The sequence below is a fragment of the Phocoena phocoena genome, chromosome 11, assembly GCF_963924675.1.
Source record: "Phocoena phocoena chromosome 11, mPhoPho1.1, whole genome shotgun sequence".
Classification (NCBI taxonomy): domain Eukaryota; kingdom Metazoa; phylum Chordata; class Mammalia; order Artiodactyla; family Phocoenidae; genus Phocoena; species Phocoena phocoena.
The window spans coordinates 58,437,013-58,454,772 of record NC_089229.1 but is presented as its reverse complement, the minus strand read 5'-3'; the positions used below and the strand labels follow the sequence as shown (position 1 = coordinate 58,454,772).

General features: G+C 47.8%; 1 protein-coding gene across 2 annotated transcripts in view; it reads right to left on the bottom strand.

Moving 5' to 3' along the window:
* BAZ2A (bromodomain adjacent to zinc finger domain 2A) overlaps positions 1-17,760 on the bottom strand; it is a 34,244-nt gene that overhangs the window by 5,295 nt on the left and 11,189 nt on the right. Inside the window, exons 1-21 of one of the 2 annotated variants that reach the window (XM_065886912.1) lie at positions 13,698-13,833; positions 11,758-12,146; positions 11,553-11,667; positions 10,493-10,678; positions 9,775-9,993; positions 8,840-9,316; positions 8,634-8,694; positions 7,473-7,581; positions 7,201-7,302; positions 6,821-7,031; positions 5,457-5,557; positions 5,116-5,181; positions 4,701-4,934; positions 4,309-4,563; positions 2,862-3,076; positions 2,495-2,569; positions 2,118-2,298; positions 1,954-2,013; positions 1,593-1,737; positions 414-1,066; positions 33-255 (exon numbers count right to left, since the gene is read on the bottom strand). In XM_065886912.1, coding sequence (XP_065742984.1) covers positions 33-255; positions 414-1,066; positions 1,593-1,737; positions 1,954-2,013; positions 2,118-2,298; positions 2,495-2,569; positions 2,862-3,076; positions 4,309-4,563; positions 4,701-4,934; positions 5,116-5,181; positions 5,457-5,557; positions 6,821-7,031; positions 7,201-7,302; positions 7,473-7,581; positions 8,634-8,694; positions 8,840-9,316; positions 9,775-9,993; positions 10,493-10,678; positions 11,553-11,667; positions 11,758-12,146; positions 13,698-13,833 — 4,213 coding nt within the window. Of the gene's footprint in view, positions 1-32; positions 256-413; positions 1,067-1,592; positions 1,738-1,953; positions 2,014-2,117; positions 2,299-2,494; positions 2,570-2,861; positions 3,077-4,308; positions 4,564-4,700; positions 4,935-5,115; positions 5,182-5,456; positions 5,558-6,820; positions 7,032-7,200; positions 7,303-7,472; positions 7,582-8,633; positions 8,695-8,839; positions 9,317-9,774; positions 9,994-10,492; positions 10,679-11,552; positions 12,147-13,697; positions 13,836-17,760 lie in introns of those variants that run through there. The other variant, XM_065886911.1, reaches the window with a different exon arrangement.

Here is a 17,760-nt window from a genome sequence, read left to right as displayed (position 1 = left end):
ATCTCACCCCATTCCACCCCAAAGTCACTCACCAGGGGGGACAGGCTGGGCTGTCAGCTGGGTTAGGTAACGCTGCTCCATCTGTTTGAAGAACTTACTGGGAGGTCTCCCTCTCCGTTTTGGCTGTCCCATCCCTGTGGGGCTCTGTGGTGTTTCTCTAGGGTCTCCTGCTCGCCTTTTAGGAGCCACGCCCAACAAGGGGGTGGAAGAGAGCTGCACTGGAGAATAGGGGTTGGCAGCACTGGGTCTATTCACCTGTGAATGATGAAACATAAGGTGATGAGGGTGTTTTCATGTTGACAGGACCCCAGTGGCCCCATCCCTTCCCCCAACTTAAGCAACAGCCCACAGCCAGGCCACAGGGCCTGTGGCAAGATGAAGATAAGTGCATACCACTAATTCTGGCTACTTACTGGCTTGGAGGAGGCAGGTAGCTGAGGGGAAGGAGTGGGATGGTCCTCAGAAACTGCAGGGGGTGGTGTAGGGGCAGCACTGCAGGGCATCTGGGCTGAGAAGTTAAACCAGGGAGCTTGAGAATCGGGGCTGGCTTCTCTCTCGTCAGGTTCTGGCTCCTCCGGGGGCCGTGATGGCATTGGGTCCAGTTTTCCAGGGCTGCTATCAGGTGTGAGGACTGAGCTACTGAGCAGGGAGCCATGGCTCTGAGTCTGGCTCAGCCAAGACAGGAAGGCTGACTGGCTGAGGTCGTGCTGGCTCTGACCCAGAGACAGAGGGGAGCCCTCTGGCTCTAGGAACCCATTGTGGGAATGAGGATGGGACTGAAGCTGGGGCTGGGCATGAGCCTGAAGCTGAGGATGGGGCTGAGTCTCGGGCTGAAGCTGGACCTGCAGCTGTTCTGAACCTTGACTCTTGACAGGAGATTTCAAGTGCCTAGGTTGCACAGACCCAGGCTTAGTTTTCCGAGGTCGGCCTCGGGCCCGGGCAGGAGAACTGGCAGAGGTGCTGGAGCCAGCTAACTCCCTCTTCAGAGAGAAGGAGGCTGGGCTGGGTGTTGAATGGGTTGCCACTTTTAAGGAGTCAGTTTCCTGCTTTATCACATCCTCAGGAACTGTAAAGAAAAATGAAGAGCATAACACATACACAGATATAAGGGGAAAGAAAGAGGGTGTACAAACACAAGACATATACTTTCTGTTTCTCTTGGACTTCATACCCCCCTTTTGGAGACTGCACTGGGAAAAGCTTATATGCCAATGAGCACAGTGTCTGGAAAAGAACCATTATGCTCCCAAGTAATCACCATCAGCATAATCATAAGCTAACATTTACTGAGAACCAGCTATAAGGTAAGCGTTATTCTAAGAGCATTAACTCATTTTAATCCTCTCAATAGCCCTATGACGTATACATTCTAGTATTAACTCCATTTTACAAATGAAAAAATGAAAGCATACAGCTGGTAAGTGGCAGAGCAGGTAGGTAGGCAGTCCTACTCCAGAGCCTGTGCTCTTAACCACACTGTGCTATACTGATTCTCATACAATGAAAGAAGCCCAAGACAACTAGGTAGAGGAAAAGGAATCGTTTAACTTTTGTTAGACAGGACTCAATTCAGGGTCCTACAACACACCTACCTAAGCTCCCCTCTGTTCCTTCCACAAAGATACCAGTCAAATACGGCAACACCCAGTAGTTGCGTCTGTAGCGGTCCTGACCCAAGGAGACTGCCCGGAGCATCTGGGATGAGTGAAGCAGCTTTTTGCGAAAGAAGAGCTGACGCTGGGTAGGCAGTGGAAAAGGAAGATGAATGAAAAACACACTTCCAGGGACTGGAAGTCCAGCTTCAGTCCCGGTGGTGACTTCATCCAGTATATGGGAGAAGGGCAATGGCTCTCAGCTTCCCTATAAAATTGATACCATCTGGGCCCTACTCATAAGGAATCAATTCTCACCCAGCCCCTATCTCCAGCTCCTGGGAGGTTAGAAGCACAATACCTTGCTGAGTTTTTCTATCTGGCGCTCTAGCTCTGGGATGCTAGATGCTATGACATCAACCTGGAGAAAAAACAAGTAGACACCAAGAGAAAGGGAATCATCAGATTCAAGAAAAAGAAATAATCTGTTTTCCAACTCCCACTTTCCTTGGTCTGGGCTAGTACCTCTCCATCTCTTCGACCCCTACGGCCATGGACAGCAGCTGTAGTCTCCTCCTCTTCCTCCTCTTCCATGCCACTGGTCTCCTCCATGATCCGAGAACTGCGCCTCCGCCCCAGGCCTTCCTCCGGCCCCTGCAGCTCTACCTCAGGTCGCCCAGTTCGCTTGGCCAAAGCAGTTTTCAATCTTGACGTAGACAGATTAAGGGAAACCGTGGTGAGGAACATGATATCACCACAAAAGGAACACCGTGAATCTAAGCAATCCCAGGCCCTGGGGTAAGGTCCCAACCCCAGAGGAGGGGCTAAGGACACTGAGTTCCAAGCAAAAGTCCTGGCTATGCTTCACTCTTTCCCCCTTCTCTCCTCTGTCCTGTCCATACCTCCGGAGCCGGCCTTCAACAATCCACTTGTTTTTCCTGTAGCTGGACATACTCTCCAGAGTCTTGTCAATCTCACTGCAGGGGAACAGGGAATGGGATTTTGAGGGAGAAGTGGCAGCACATACACAAAAGAAGGGAGGCTCAAGGGTAAAGGGAGTTTCATCCTAGAGCCTAGATTGGATGAACGGCAGAGGAAGGCTTGGATTCTCCCAGGGAAGAAAATTAGATTCAGTCCTAAGTCACACCACCAGCATGTCCAGAGCATGGCGGTGGACACACACTGCCGAGGATTTCTAAATGGCTAACCCCCTCCCCCATCCCATTCTGACCAAGGCACACAATAACCATCCCCACCCCTGCCCCTCACTTGATGATGAGGGTGGAGCCATTGAGCTCATGCACAAGGAAGGCCAGGACAGCAGCCTTCTGCTGGGGCGGCTGGGCTTGAAAAGGCTGGGTGCGCAGGCTGTCGCAAAGGGCTGGCTCCACTCCATACGCCATGAGGAAGCAGCGCAGGATCTCAGACACATTGTCTCTTGTTAGTGGGATCTCGGACACCTTCTCCCCCAAGATCTTTAAGGACTGTTTGGAGGAGAGCATGATAGGAGTTAAGAGAGAAAGAGGAACAACTCAAGTTGGGTGAATCTGGAGCAGGAAAATACAATAGAACTACAGGGTTAAGATAGGAAAAGAAGAAAAGAATGAAAGTTGATAGGACAGATGAGAGAAGGAAAAGGACAGGTGCAAAAGAAAAGGAGTAAAGTAAAGGAAAATGAACAAAGTAAGCAGAGGGAGGTCAGAAAGAAAAAGGAATAGAAGAGGAAAAAATATATGGAAAACAGAAACAGGAAGAAACTACAGATCTTCCTCCACTTGTCCCTGGAGAGAATGACAAGAGTCAGGACCTAAAACCTTAAAGCAGTGAGTAGAAGTAACCTAGGAGAAGATGCAATAAATTACCAGAAGGGCTAGCATGTAGTATATAGATCTTCCTCAACTTATGATGAGGTAATGTCCCAATAAACCTATCATAAATTGAAAGTATCGTAAGTTGAAAATGCATTTAGGGCTTCCCTGGTGGCGCAGTGGTTGAGAGTCCGCCTGCCGATGCAGGGGACATGGGTTCGTGCCCCGGTCCGGGAAGACCCCACATGCCGCGGAGCGGCTGGGCCCGTGAGCCATGGCCGCTGAGCCTGCGCGTCCGGAGCCTGTGCTCCGCAACGGGAGAGGCCACAACAGTGAGAGGCCCGCGTACCAAAAAAAAAGAAAATGCATTTAATACATCTAATCTACAGAACATGATAGCTTAGCCAACCCTACCTTAAACATGCGCAGAACATTTAAATTAGCCTAGGGTTGGGCAAAATCATCTAACGCAAAGCCATTTTATGATAAAATGTTGACTATCTCGTGTAATCTACTGAATACTGTACTGAAAGTGAGAAACAGAATGGCTGCATGGGTACAAAATGGTTGTAAGTATATCAGTGAACACATGGCTGACTGGGAGGTGTGCCTTGCTGCCGCTGCCCAGCATCATGAGAGAGTATCGTACTGTGTTTCTCTAGCCCAGGAAAAGATCAAAATCAAAATGTGAAGTACAGTTTCCACCGAATGCGTAACACTTCTGAACCACTGTAAAGTCGAAAAATCATAAGTCAAACCACTGTAAATTGGGGACCGTTTGTATATCTCCCTTCACTTGTCCTGATCACTTTGGGAAGGGGCTTTCATGTGTTTAACTTAAACAGAAAGCAAAACTGAGAAAAGCACGGATTCCAGGCCCTCTGAACCTGCCCAGGAAAGGACCTCACCTGACAGTAGGAAGGCAAGCCAGGATCATAGAGCGCAGCTTTCAGGAGCCGCACCAGCAGATCTTGCACCTCGCCCAAGCTGTCGCCTTGACACAGGAGTCCCTCCTGCAGGACCCCCAGGCTAGGTACATCTTTGACAGGGTCAAAGCCCAGCACCTTGCCGAAGCTGTGCAGGAACTCCACAATGGTCAAGCAGTCTGAGAAGGCCCCACTAGGCAGGATCAGACCAGGGATGCGTGAGAAGTCAGGCAGGGGCTGTAGAGATAAAAAGAGGTAGGGTGTTCTGTCAAACATATGGGAAGGCAACAGTCTGGATATCTAGGAGGCTCTTCCTTTCACAGAAGTGTCTTCATGGATGGCCCCTCCAGGACCTGTTACTCTCCCCTCACTACCTGGTGGTCAGTCAGACACATGTCCTCTGTGGGCTTCTTCATCTCCTCCAAGATCATCTGCTGCCTCTGTCGCTCCTCAAAGCGCCTCTGTGTGGCCAGCGCTTTATCTGCTTTACAGGCTGGCTTGGCTTTGGCCACCTCCTCCTTTTCCTTCATTTTTACCTTCTCCTTCTTCTCCCTCTTGACTTTTTCCTTCAGTTTTTCCTGCTTTGTTTTTACTTTCTCCTTCTCAGCCTAGCCACCCAAGGGAGAGAGGAATCAAGAGTGCCATAAAGATTCAAGTCACCACCCTTTCCAGGTCCCCGTCCTCCCCACCTTACACCCAAAAACATGACTATAAAACGACACCAACTCACACGTCTTGCAAAATCAGTTTGGTGACTTCAAAGTTATGCTTGTGGGTACATGCACCTACCTTCAATTTCTTCTTGGCTTCCTTCTGCTTTAAGCTCTTGGTCTCTTGTTTCCTCTTGCTCTTGGCCTGTAAACCATAAGGGAAGTCATTTCTCCTCAAACTCTGAAAGCATCACCGCTTTGACTAGCATTCAAAAACAAACAAGGGTACTGGGGAAGAGAGGTGAGACATGGGATGAAAGGTTGGCAATGGATCAATTCTCTCACCCTGGAGATGCTCACATTATTCCTGAATAAGCCCAATTCTCTAAATGGCGAGTGGCAGACGTGGGAGAAGGAAGAGAAGACAGAGCAGCTGTAGGAAAAGTTAACCTACTGTGTGATCTCTCTGATGTCCCTCACCTGCCCTTGGTTAGTAGTCTGACACTCTCCCCGTTGTACCTTCTGCTTCATCTTCTTCTTGATTTTACTCATCTTTGATTTATCTTCCTCATTCAGTGTTTCTGTGAGGGCAGAAAGGAAAATGAAGAGGGAGGCAGGCCAATCTCCAGCACCCAGAGCAGCACACGCCTGTCACAAAGCTGGCCTCCGAAGCAGCTCCCTGAAGAATCCAAAAGTTTGTGGGGTTGTTTTTAAGTATACATAAAATGTTGTTGGAGAAAAAATGTAGGAGAGGCACCTGCTACAGAGGTGGCACAAAGAACTCCAATGGTATCTCCTGCCCAGAAGCACCAGCCCCTGGAACACTAGACTGCTTTAGAAGGGGTCCTAGAGGCCAAAACAGCAAAGTAGCCTTATAGCCTGTCTCTCCTCCAGGCTATCTGACAGATTGATCTTAGAACAAAGAAAGGAAACAGAAAAACTGCCAGGGAAAGCAGGTGGTCTTGAGTGGGAAACACCAATTAAGCAAGAATGTGCCAGAAAGAAAGGGCCCAGATAATGGACACTTCAGCAGAATCATATCAAACTGACATAGCTATTGCTTACGCTCAGCTCTTATGTCTTGCTCTACTAAAAGGTCTGAATTTCTTCCCTTTTGGAAGATAATATTGAAGTGTGATTCTGCAAACAATAGTGTTTCAGAATTGGTGTTTTTGATATGACAGTACCTATCCTATTCTGGCATATAAACACTACCACCACCACATCTGTACAACAACCCTCTAAGTTAGACAGGTATTACCTGCAGATGAACCACTATAGGCTTTTATTAAAATATAAGTGACTTGCTCCAGGTCATACAGTCAGAATCTGGAAGAGCTGGAACTCTGAATAGGAGACCGATGACTCCAAATTATTTCAAATTTATACTATATCAGGGCAAGTGCAATATTTACTGAAAAATTAGACATTTCCAATCTGTCCATCCCACTAAAACAGTGCCAATTATCTTTTGGATTCAGATGTGAATTCTGAACCTCCATGATGGTGGCAATGAGTAAGGTAAGAGTATACGTACGAGACAGCCAAAACCAGTAAGATAAGTAAGCTGAAAGATGGAAAGAAAGGACATGAAAGCCCTCTCCTCTCATAACTATTTTTGGGAACCGCCCAGGCTCCACTAGTAAGAGAGTAACTCAGGAAAGAAACTGATTGTAAAAGAAGTACCACAAAAGTGCTGGGACCCTGATGCTGCTTTCCAGAGAGGGGAAGGTGATTCAGATTCATTTCTTCCAGATGTCAGTCACACTCCTGGGAAACCCAGGCATTAGCTATTCATCAACATTTCAGATACCTCAGAGAGTGAGCAGAATCCCCAATCGTACCTTGGGCCTCCAGTTTCTTTAGGAGGCGGTTGTCTGTCTTATTCAACAGCTCAGTGATTTTGACCTTGGGTGGCCGACCTCGGCCCCGTTTCACCTTGGGGACATCCTTGGTCTTGGCCTTCTCAGTGTTTCGAGGTCGGCCCCGTTTCCCAGTAATTGCCTGAATCCTGGATGGGATCTCCTCTGCTGAGAGCTGTACCCACTGCAAGCCCTGAGGTAATAAGGAAGACTCTGTTACAATGGGAGGGAGTCTGTGCAAGCCACCAGGCCCTCTGAACCATTCAATGCCCAAGAATCTCCAAACCCCATGAGAGGAAGCTGCAGCTTGTCCATCAACCCATTCTCAGACACAAAAGCATATTTAACCCTTGGGTGTGCACCTCTGGTGTGTCTCTCTCTTCAAAGAAATCACCAACAGGCATACGGGGACTGAAGCTGAAGTGCTCACGGCGGACGTTGTGTACCACGTTGCGGCTCAGGTACTATGAGGAGGAGGTAGAGTGGCATCAGTGAAGTTACAGCCCTACCACACCTTTGGCCAGCAATAGCACAAGCAGAACAAGCCCCAGAGCAGACAATGCCAGCTTGTTGCCACTGGGCCCCAAAACAGGAGTCTGTGCTTTCCTAAAAAAGTCCACGAAAACTACATTACCTTGATCACTTCCGGGAACTGTTTCATCCTCTTCCCACAGGGGCCGTAATACCAGGTCTCCCCCTGCCATCGGTGGCTGCCCTTCTTGATGCGCACCTCTCTCCGCCACCTGCCAGAAAAGCACACGGGCCCTGCCGCCAGGTCACACCCCTACCCACTCTCAAGCCACCCAGAAGCCAAGCCCAGTGAGCAGATGGCCTGCCCCGCACCTGTCTCACTAGAACTGCATGTAGATGCAGAGGTTCCTGAGATACAAGCTTGGTCAGAAGGCAGGCCTGGGCCACAAGCCCCTCAGCACCACAGGGGAAAGCAACACACCAAACTGCAAAAGCCCAGAAAGACCTCCACCCCTCCCTTCACAAAGTCAGTGAGATGAGCAGCCAGAAACCCCCTCCCTAATGCCATTCAGGGCAAATTACTGGGTTTCCACTAAAGAGGATAAAAGACCTAAGAGAATAAAGGCAGAAGAGACAGAGGCTGGGGAGGCAAGCAGAAGAGTAAACTCACTGCTGACTCCATGAAATGACTCCGTAGAGGCCAGGGTTTAGTGAGGAACTCTGTGTTCTGAGCAACAGATTATTCTAAGACTAAGCCTTATCTTTCTCTCAAAAGTTAAAGCAGAACTCAGACTTGGTGATCACAAGTAGCCTACAGGGGCGGAGGTGGGGAAGGTCAGGAAGGCAGTTATTCCTATAAAGCCCTTGGTGTGCTGGCTTGTTCATTCTGGTCTCATACTGTTCCTGCCCTTAAAGTGCATTAAAAAAAAAAAAAAATCCCAATTCATGGGGACTAAGACACTCCCCATTCACTGCTATTCCTTCTCTAAGCATACAAGACAAGGTAACTCATTTGGACATCTGAACCCTAGACCCACCAGCTGAATTTGGAAAAGATAACAGCAGTAGCCCCTTGAGGAAAAAACTGAGTGGTCACAAAATGAGGAAAGAATGGGTGAGCGGAGGAAGACCGTGAGAGAGGAAGAAAGGTAGCCTAAGAATCTCATGCCCAGAAACATTATCACTGCAGGTAACTATCCTTTAACCCATTCTTGTCTAGCCCATTTCTCCCCATCTCAGATGAGAGGAGCTCCCTTCCCTTTTTCCTAGAGTCATTCATTAAATGTGTCAAAGGTCGATGCATGTAGCAAACTAGAGCATTTACCCATGTTGGAGGGGAAGACGGACTTCTTCTGGGGTAGCAATACGTCTCCTCAGGACATCACCTTGGGGAAGAAGACGGGGGATACCCAAGTTAAGAGTTCAAGCAAAATACTGAGACAACAGGCCAGTGAGGAAGGGCTAAATGCCACATGAGACAGAAACTTTTCCTGGAACCAGCTAGGGGTGGAACAGAATCTAGACACTCACCACTACCAGAGGGAGTGACTCCTTCTCCAGTGATCTCTTCCAGGTCAGCAGTTGTCTCAAGGAAGCTGCTGACATTCTTATCTGCTGGGGAGGCTGCTGGGAAGACAGCTGCTGGGGAAGGTGCGGGGGAGGCTTTTGGGGAGGTCACTGGGGAGGCCGTCAAGGAGACTTCTGAGGAGACGGGTGGGAGGGCTGCTGAGGAAGTTGGAGAGACTGTTGGGAAGGCTGCCGGGGAGATGGCTGGGGAAATTTCTGGGGAGGCTGCTGGAGAGATTTCCGGGGAGGCTGCTGGAGAAACCGCCAGGGAGACTGCTGGCGAGGCTGTTGGTGAGACCGCTGGCGAGGCTGCTGTACGGAGCTGAAGAGTGGATGACTGGTCAGGGGCTGGCTGGGTCAAAGATGGTGGGAACTCTGAAGCCTGAGTCTCCATCTCTTCCTGTTCTGCATCACTGCCATTATTCAGGTCAAAGCTAGTATCTAGAATCCAAAGGGACAGGATGGCTAAAGGAAGAACGATCATATAAAACAAGAGAATCTACTCAGACAAACCTGGATGGAGCTAAAACAAGGTTATTTCAAGGGATTTCCCCTAGGGTTGGAAAAAGAGAAATGGCCTCTGGCTCTCTTCCCCTACCATTCATGAAGGTTAAAGGGCAAAACTGCTGCTGCTGCTGTCACTGTGTGAAGAAATACCTTTCACCTGGAGCCAGTAAAGGCCTCTGGCCTCCTGTTCCCCACAAACTCCAAGTTTCACCCCACAAGTTCTTTTGGGCACAGGGCAGAAGTCAGAGTGCCTTTTTTAGTCCCACCATACACTGTTCCATGGCCTCCTCAGCTCCCAGGAAGGTGTTCTCACAGATTTCCCACCCCTAAGGCCTGTTCTCTCACCTTTGCCCAGGTCAAGGACTTTCTCTGTCCTAGCTCTCCTCACTTACCTTGCAGAACAGACTCCCCAAGGACAGGGGGAGAGGTGGGGCTGGCAAATATAGAGGCTGAAGTTTGACTGTCATCTGCCAGGAGACTGAAGGCAGTGGCATTATTGAGGGAAGGACAATCGAGGGCAGAGATCACAGGGCTGTCCTCAAGAGGCAGCTTGTCCTCTGCACCCATCAGCTCCGTGTCATCTATACCATAGAGTCCTCCAGTCACTGGCTCTTCAAGGGTGGAAAAATCAGAAAGCAAGAGTTAAGAAATACTAGTCTGAATATATCCAGTTTTAGTTCCTATAGTGTGAAGCTTCCTTCTAATATTAGGGAAAGGCAAGGCAATGGTTTCTACCCACAGACCAACACAAAATTCTAGCATCTATCATAAAATAGGCCTTTCTTATATTTCAGTGGGGTAAAAGGTAATCGTTCAATGGCAAGTTAATGAGAACCCAAACAGCCCATCTGTGTGGTAAAAAGTCCCTATCCAGGGCTCTTGGCCAAAAGGAACACTGGGAGAGAACCTGGGAAATGAACCAATTCAGCTCAGAGTGCAGCTGACCCAGTCAGGCCTGTGGCATGAAACTGTGGTCTGCCACAGGATCATCTAGAGACCCCAGTGTCCCAGATTCCCAAATACTTTCCCTGGCTTACTATCTCTTCCAGGTGGTATAAGGTGGCTACCCTCTGCATGGATACGTTGAAGGGAGCTAATCTCCAAGCCTACCCGGTGCCAAAGTGTTGAAGGGCTCCAGAGAGACTTCACTGAGGATTGGAGTGTCTTCCAGTTGATCAGAAAGATGTGAAGGATCATCTAAGCAGCTCACTGTGGGATCAGGGACCAAGACTGAGACCTCTTGGTGTAATGATTCCACAGAAGGGACAGAGCCGTTGTAACCACACATCTTTAGTTCTAGGAAATCCCAGGAGAGGGCAAAAGTCAAAATCAGTGCCGTCAACGGGTTCAGTTAGCTATTAGTAGGCAATCTTTGCTAGAGGGATGGATGTTCATTCTTTCAACATTTATGGGTCCCAGTTCTATGTTGGGTACCGATCATACCGAGAACTTTTGAGTATGCAAAGATGTGCGAGGAAGATCCTGCAGCAGGTAAAGAGGGGAAAGAAGAGTGGGGTCTGAGACAAGAACCCCATCATGTTCTCAACTGTTTCCCCCATCCAGTTAAACAGAGAAAACATCCTGTGATTTCACAGGGTGGTCACCCTTATACTTGGAATCAATAGCAAACTAAGCATTTATCTATTCTGAGGGGGAAGGTGAGAGGGACTGCACATGTACCTATGCTAACAACAACAAAAAAGAAAGGAAACTGTGAGTAGACAAGCAATGGTGTGCTCTGCCTGTTCCTTCCCTCCTGCACGTGCCAATCACTACTTAGGGCTCAGCCCACTTTAGCAGCCAGTCTGGCCCTGCCATAGTCAAATCAAATTGGCTTCTTTGCCTCCTGCTGATGCCCCAACCCCTTCCTATAACTTAGAAGAAGGCTTTCTTGATGCAGGGTGTCTGTTGGGGCTGTTTCGGGCTCGCCCACCTGCCCTCTCCAGGCCAGCAGCTCTGCATGAGCTTGAAATAATTTGCACTCCCACTCTCGAGCTGGTGCTGCTGCCACAAAAACACCAGCCACTTGGCTCTGCTAATCACCAACATGCAAATCAGCCTCCACTGCAGAGAGCTGGAAAGACAAGTTTTCCTCACCTCAAAAAGCCACTGCGCCCCCCAGAGCCCCATTTTCCCTCTCCCAACCCAGCTCACAGACCCACAGTTATACCTGGCTGCTCCTCTTCCAGCTCCAGGCTGCCTACCAAGCCAGTGCCATTCTCCGCCACAACTGAAGTCAGCTCCTTTTCTGCTGCCTCATCAGGATGGATACCACTGCCTACCTCCTGGGAGGGTGCAAAGGTCTGGATGCTGGATCCCAACATAGGAGAAGTCTGTGGGGAGGTGAAAAAACTAGGGGGTCCATTGGGCATCACCTCAAAATTCTGGTCAGGAAAGGAATCATATAGTTCCTGTGAATCGAAGTTAAGCCCCATGGGACTCTGGGTACCATTGGCCCAGAACTCTTGGCTCCCAGCCCGAAGGTTAGTGTTGTGACTTGGGGATGAAGGTTGCCGGCTGCCCCCAAGGATGCCGTTGAGTGGGTATTGCCCCCCCGAGAACTGGGAGAGAAGGGGTGGGTCCTTGAGGTTGCTGCCAGGATTGGCAGGTGGGTACTGTGAGTAGTTCCAGAGACAGTCATAGGCCACGTTGGGGTGATGGAGGTGTGAGGTGCTGGAGGAGTGGGGAGCAGAGTTCAAAATCCCTGAAGTAGTAGTGTGAGATACAGTAGATAAGCCATTAACATTCACATCCCCATTCAAACCTGGCAGAGAAGGAGGGAAAAGGGTCAGTTACAGCTATGTATGCAAGTAACACTATAAATTCTACTAGAGGAACAGCACTGACTAGAAAAAGGGAAGGTGAAGGGGTGGGGGATTCCCCCTCTACTGTATTTATAGTTTTTTGGTCTCCAGGGAACACCAAACCCAGATGCTCCTGGGTGGAAGCTTAGCAATTGCTGCTGAGGCTGCTGAGTAGGGGGCTGGGGAACTCTTCCAGCCACCACAAGAGCGACCAGCAGAGAGCTGGCTGCTCTTGATGCTCAGGGCTTTTCAAAATTTTTTTTTTTAATGAAACTGTTCGCAGACGCCCTACAGTGACTTGCATTCTTCCCCACCCTCATTCCCTGGAGGAATTCTTCCTTTGGAGTGGCATGACTGAACTCTCTGCCCACCCCCCACCACCCGCCGCCTTCCCCAGTGCCTGTTTGCCCCACAGTGGCACCAGAAGGGACAGCCTCCACCTCACTGGCACATGCAGATCCAGCACTTTGTGCTGGGCTAAGAATAGAATTTGCAGTCACCACAGCAGAAAGATCCCAGCTCGGAAGGCTGGGCTTGGCCCCTCCCCATAGGCACTGGAGGGTAATACACAGGGGGGGAAAACTGCATGAGCAGTATGCAGACTTCAGTTCTCAACACCAATGGCAGCCTCTGGATTGGAGGGCAATCAAATAAAAGGAACCAAGATACTAAGGAAGCTTCAGGGGACATGGGAGCAGTCCTCCAGCGAAATAAGGGAGTTTCTATCTATCTGCAACCCCCTTGTGAAAGACAGGAGGGAGTGGTGGTTAAGAATAAGCCTGTGGCAGTATTTTTCTGCTGCAAGGAAGGAGGCAAACATTTGTGCCTCACTCTGCTTCCAAGCATAAAGTACCTGAAACCAAGGCAAGATTAGAGAGGTACTTGGCAGGGCCATGGTACAGAGCAACTGATAAGCCAAATCCAGGAAAAGACCTGATCCTGGCAGCAACACTTCCGTCTGGAATTATAGATGTTTCTCTCTGGGGAGCTAGGTAAGAATTATAACTACCCGCAAGGACAGGAGGTGGCACAAGCACTTCAAGCATCTGCTCGCCTCTCTGCTGCACGAACTAGAAGGCAAACATATCCCAACCTTCACCCAACCCCTCCACCCCCAGTCCTAAGGGAGGGCTACTCCAGCCCCTAAAAACAGCTTCTCAGACGGCTGGCCCTTTATCTCTTTCTCACGGGTCCAACCTGGTTATCAGAAGCAGCAGCCAGGGAACAGGGCTGACAGAAGAGCAAGCTAAGATGAAAAGGCCAGTATGTTTTTCTAATCCCTTCCAGCCTTAAAATGAAAAGTGTTGTTTCCATAAATCCCTAGAACTTGTTCTTAGAAGTTTGACTTCTCTCCAGCAGCTGGAGTTCTGAGGATTCACTTCCTCCCTTCCCACCTGGCATAAAAGAGAGTTGTTGTAAAGTAGCTAGTCCAGAGCCAAACCTTATCCCATCAACCTGCTCTCAAGGAGCGATGCCCACTCCCTCCCAGGCCATGTGGCCCTCACACTCACTTTTCCCTTGCTGGGGGAAGTTCATGGGAGACCCGTTAGTGTAGAGCCCCTCCCCTGAGGAGGGAGAGGGTTTCAGTCCTGAGGCAGCAGGTGCAGGGGGAAGGCCAGTAAAGTTAAAATGGTCGTTTGCCTCCATTTCTGTAGGAGGGGAGAGAGAGGGGAAAAAAAATACTGGCGGTTAAACAAGGTTATGTCACCTGGAATCTTCTAGAGGGAATGCCCCCTCCCCTCCATCTACTTTACTTACCCTTCTCCTACCCAGGTACTGGATTGGGAGGGAGGGGAGTTGCGGGGGGAGTGGGGAAGGAGAGAAGAGAAGAGGAAGTGGAAATATACTCCTAACCTGGGCAATGACCTTATAGAAACAGTGTTTTAAAAAGTCAGAATTGTAGAGATAAAAAGATTAGGGAGAAAACCAAGATACACACGTAGAGGAGTCTTCCCCCTGTATAAGCCCCCACCCTCTTAACTCCCAGCCCAGGTTACCCCTCTATGTTAGATATTAGCCCTCAACTGCAAAATTTAACATTCTCCATCCTTCCCGCCCCCCGGCCCCCCGCCCCCACCGCCAAGGTAAGGCCAGAGTCCCACTCTGGGACTTCTGTATACAGAAGGTTCTCAAAGCCATCTTTCTGACAGAAAAGCATGGACGTGTTGGCAGAAAAAGCATGTTTAATACATATACTGTTTTATTATTATAGTTGAGTTAAGCAATTACCATGTTATCCTATCCATAGCCCTAGACACCTGAAGAAGATAGTATAGTTAACTGAGGTAAAGGAATTTGAAAAGAATACATCTCAGGAAAGGTGACCATAATAGCAAAAGTCAAATCATCCAGTAACACGTCTACTCCTTTTTCATGGGAAATACCATGCTCTCTAAGAACACAGCTCACAAAAGTGTCAGAGCTGGAAAACTGACTAAATAAGAGAATGTCCCAAGGAACAGTATTCTGTTATGTCTACTGTGATTACTTCCCCATGTTTTGGTTTTGTGGCTTAAATGTAAATGGTCACTGAGAGGATAGCTAGGTACTTAAAGTTGTAAAGTGCAGTGGCTCATTGGGGAGTGGTATGGTTAAAAAGCTCTTTACCCTCTCCTGAATATGATGAGGTGATATACTACTAGGAATGATGATGAGAATAAATTTACCTTCGATAGAGCAAAGGGAAGAAGGAAGAAGACAGAAAGCAGAAGCTAGAATTACTGGCAAAGCCTGACACATCAATCAGATACTTACGATGTACTAGCGCATACTAATTTGTTATGTGAGAGACATGATCTGTCTTGATATAGAAAAAGCAACTCCTTTGGTTACCACAGAAGACTAAAGGACAGAAGAGTTCAGGTATAAAGATTTTTTTATCAAGCTTCCAAGATGAGATAATAAGCAGACCTAGGTGATGTTTTAAATAACCTCTTAAAAAAAAAAAAAACTACAAGTAAAGCTTTTAAAAGAATGAATAAATCAGTTAAGAACACATAAGGCCACTGCCCAAGGTTTGCAAGAATCATATTCTTGAACATGCTAGATAATGCAAATTAGCCACCATTAGGTGAATCTAACATAATTCTGAGCATGAAATATAAACTCTGTACAGTATACAGCATGATAGCTGTAAGATTTTCCGTGCTTGGGACTTCCTTGGTGGCAGTGGTTAAGAATCCACCTGCCAGTGCAGGGGACACAGGTTTGATACCTGGTCCGGGAAGATCCCACCATGCCGCGGAGCAACTAAGCCCATGCGCTCTAGAGCCCGTGCTCTAGACAACAAGAGAAGCCACCGCAATGAGAAGTCCGCGCACTGGCAACGAAGAGTACACCCCTCCCTGCCCCGCTCACAGAAAGCCCATGTGCAGCAACAAAGACCCAACGTAGTCAAAAATAAATAAATTTTAAAAATTAAAAAAAAAGATTTTCCATGCTTAATACCATAATTGTCTCTACCTTTATCAATTTTACTGGAATTTAAAAAATAAAAGCAGGGGCTTCCCTGGTGGCCCAGTGGTTAAGAATCTGTCTGCCAGTGCAGGGGACACAGGTTCGAGCCCTGGTCCAGGAAGGTCCCACATGCTGTGGAGCAACTAAGCCCGTGCACCACAACTACTGAGCCTGCGTACCACAGCTACTGAAGCCCGCGCAGCTACAGCCCGTGCTCCACAACAAGAGAAGCCATTGCAATGAGAAGGACATGTGCCGCAAGGAAGAGTAGCTCCTGCTCGCTGCAACAAGAGAAAGCCCGAGCTCAGCAGAGAAGACCCAACGCAGCCAAAAATAAATAAATAAAGTGAATAAATTAAAATAAATAAATAATAAAAGCAATTTGCATTTTGTCAATTTAAGAGGGGAAAATCTTTTAGGATAAACTCATTTCCCATACAGGATTTCCCATCTTCACTCTAAAATAAGCAACAGACCCAGACTTGCTATGCATCAGTGAAGAAACTTGGTCTCTACAGAAGACCTCAGGGGCCCCCAGGATTTCCTTATAGTTAAAGACCATCCTCAGCACTAAGGGATCTGAAAAATAAGCATCATTAGATTAGTGACCCTTCCGAAATGAAAGACACCAAGGAGGAAAGTTCATTCCCTATACTCTAGGTTAGGTTCCTTCCAAAGCTTACATCACAGGGAGGACTTCCCTGGAGGTCCAGTGGTTAAGATTTCGCCTTCCAATGCATGAGGTGCGGGTTCAATCCCTGTTGTGGGAGCTAAGATCCCACTTGCCTCTCAGCCAAAAAACCAAAACATAAAATAGGAGCAGTATTGTAACAAACTCAATAAAGACTTTAAAAATGGTCCACATCAAAAAAAAAAAATCTTTAAAAAACAAAACAAAACAAAGCTTACATCACAGGGAATTCCCTGGCAGGCCAGTGGTTAGGACTTGGTGCTTTCACTGCCAGGGCCCAGGTTCGATCCCTGGTGGGGAAACTACATGCTGCCAAAAAAAAAAAAAAAAAGAGGACATTCAGGGATTCATTTCGCAAGTCTAGAAATGCTATGCCTGGAGAGCCAATCTCATCTGGTCCCCACATCTCCTCTCCCCCAGTTTTATGCACAGCCACACCTCTGCTGTGCGCTGGACTACATTCTCCCAGTCAATGATAGGCCACAGTTCGTTTTTCCTTTTTCTGTTTGAATCCATGAGGAAACTAGTGACCTTCTCATCTCTGCTACTCTGGGACAGCATAGCATTTCCTGTCTCATAAATTACATACTAATAAGCATAAATGGATGGTTTACAGAAATCAGATAAGTAAACCGAATGGGAAGTTATCTAGTGCCTGAGGTCTGTTTCCCCAGGAGCCTCTACTGAGGGGTCATCAGGACCACAATCACTTCATTTATAAGAAGCTTCCTAGAAACATAAAATACTCTGTGCTGTGCAGTGAGATCAGCGCGACAACAGTGAGCTCTAGGTGCAAATCCCAGCTCTATTACCACTAGCTGTGTGACCCTGAACAAGTTACTTAATGTTGCTGAGCCTCTGCTTCATCATTAGTAAAAATTTTAGTACTCACCTCCAGGGCTTGTGAGGATTAAATGAGAAAATCTATATAAAGGACCTGGCACAGCATCTGTCACCCAGTAAGCACTCAATAAATTTTAGCTATTATTATTAGACAAAAAAGAGTAAAAACTATTTTTTGTTTTTCGTTTTTAAAAAGATAATCATATCCAAAGGGTCAAAATATAATTTAAAACCATTATGATTTTTACTAGTATGGGAGATACTACAAAACCAGGGATGATCCTCCCAGCCTTGTATGCAACTGGACTCTTGATTTCAAGAGAAGTTTTGCATGTGGGATCTTCGTTCCCCAACAGGGATCGAACCCAAGCCCCCTGCATTAGCAGCGAGGAGTCTTAACCATTGGATGGCTAGGGAAGTCCCTACACTCTTGATTTCAGATGTCACTTAAATATGGGATCACATTATAGGAACGCAAAGAAAATGTGGGCAGCTCCTCTCAGCAATAAAACCAGGGTTATTTTATTTTAACCTTCCTACCCAAGATGCTTTTCACAATAAAGCCTGAAGGTAAATTATGTCCT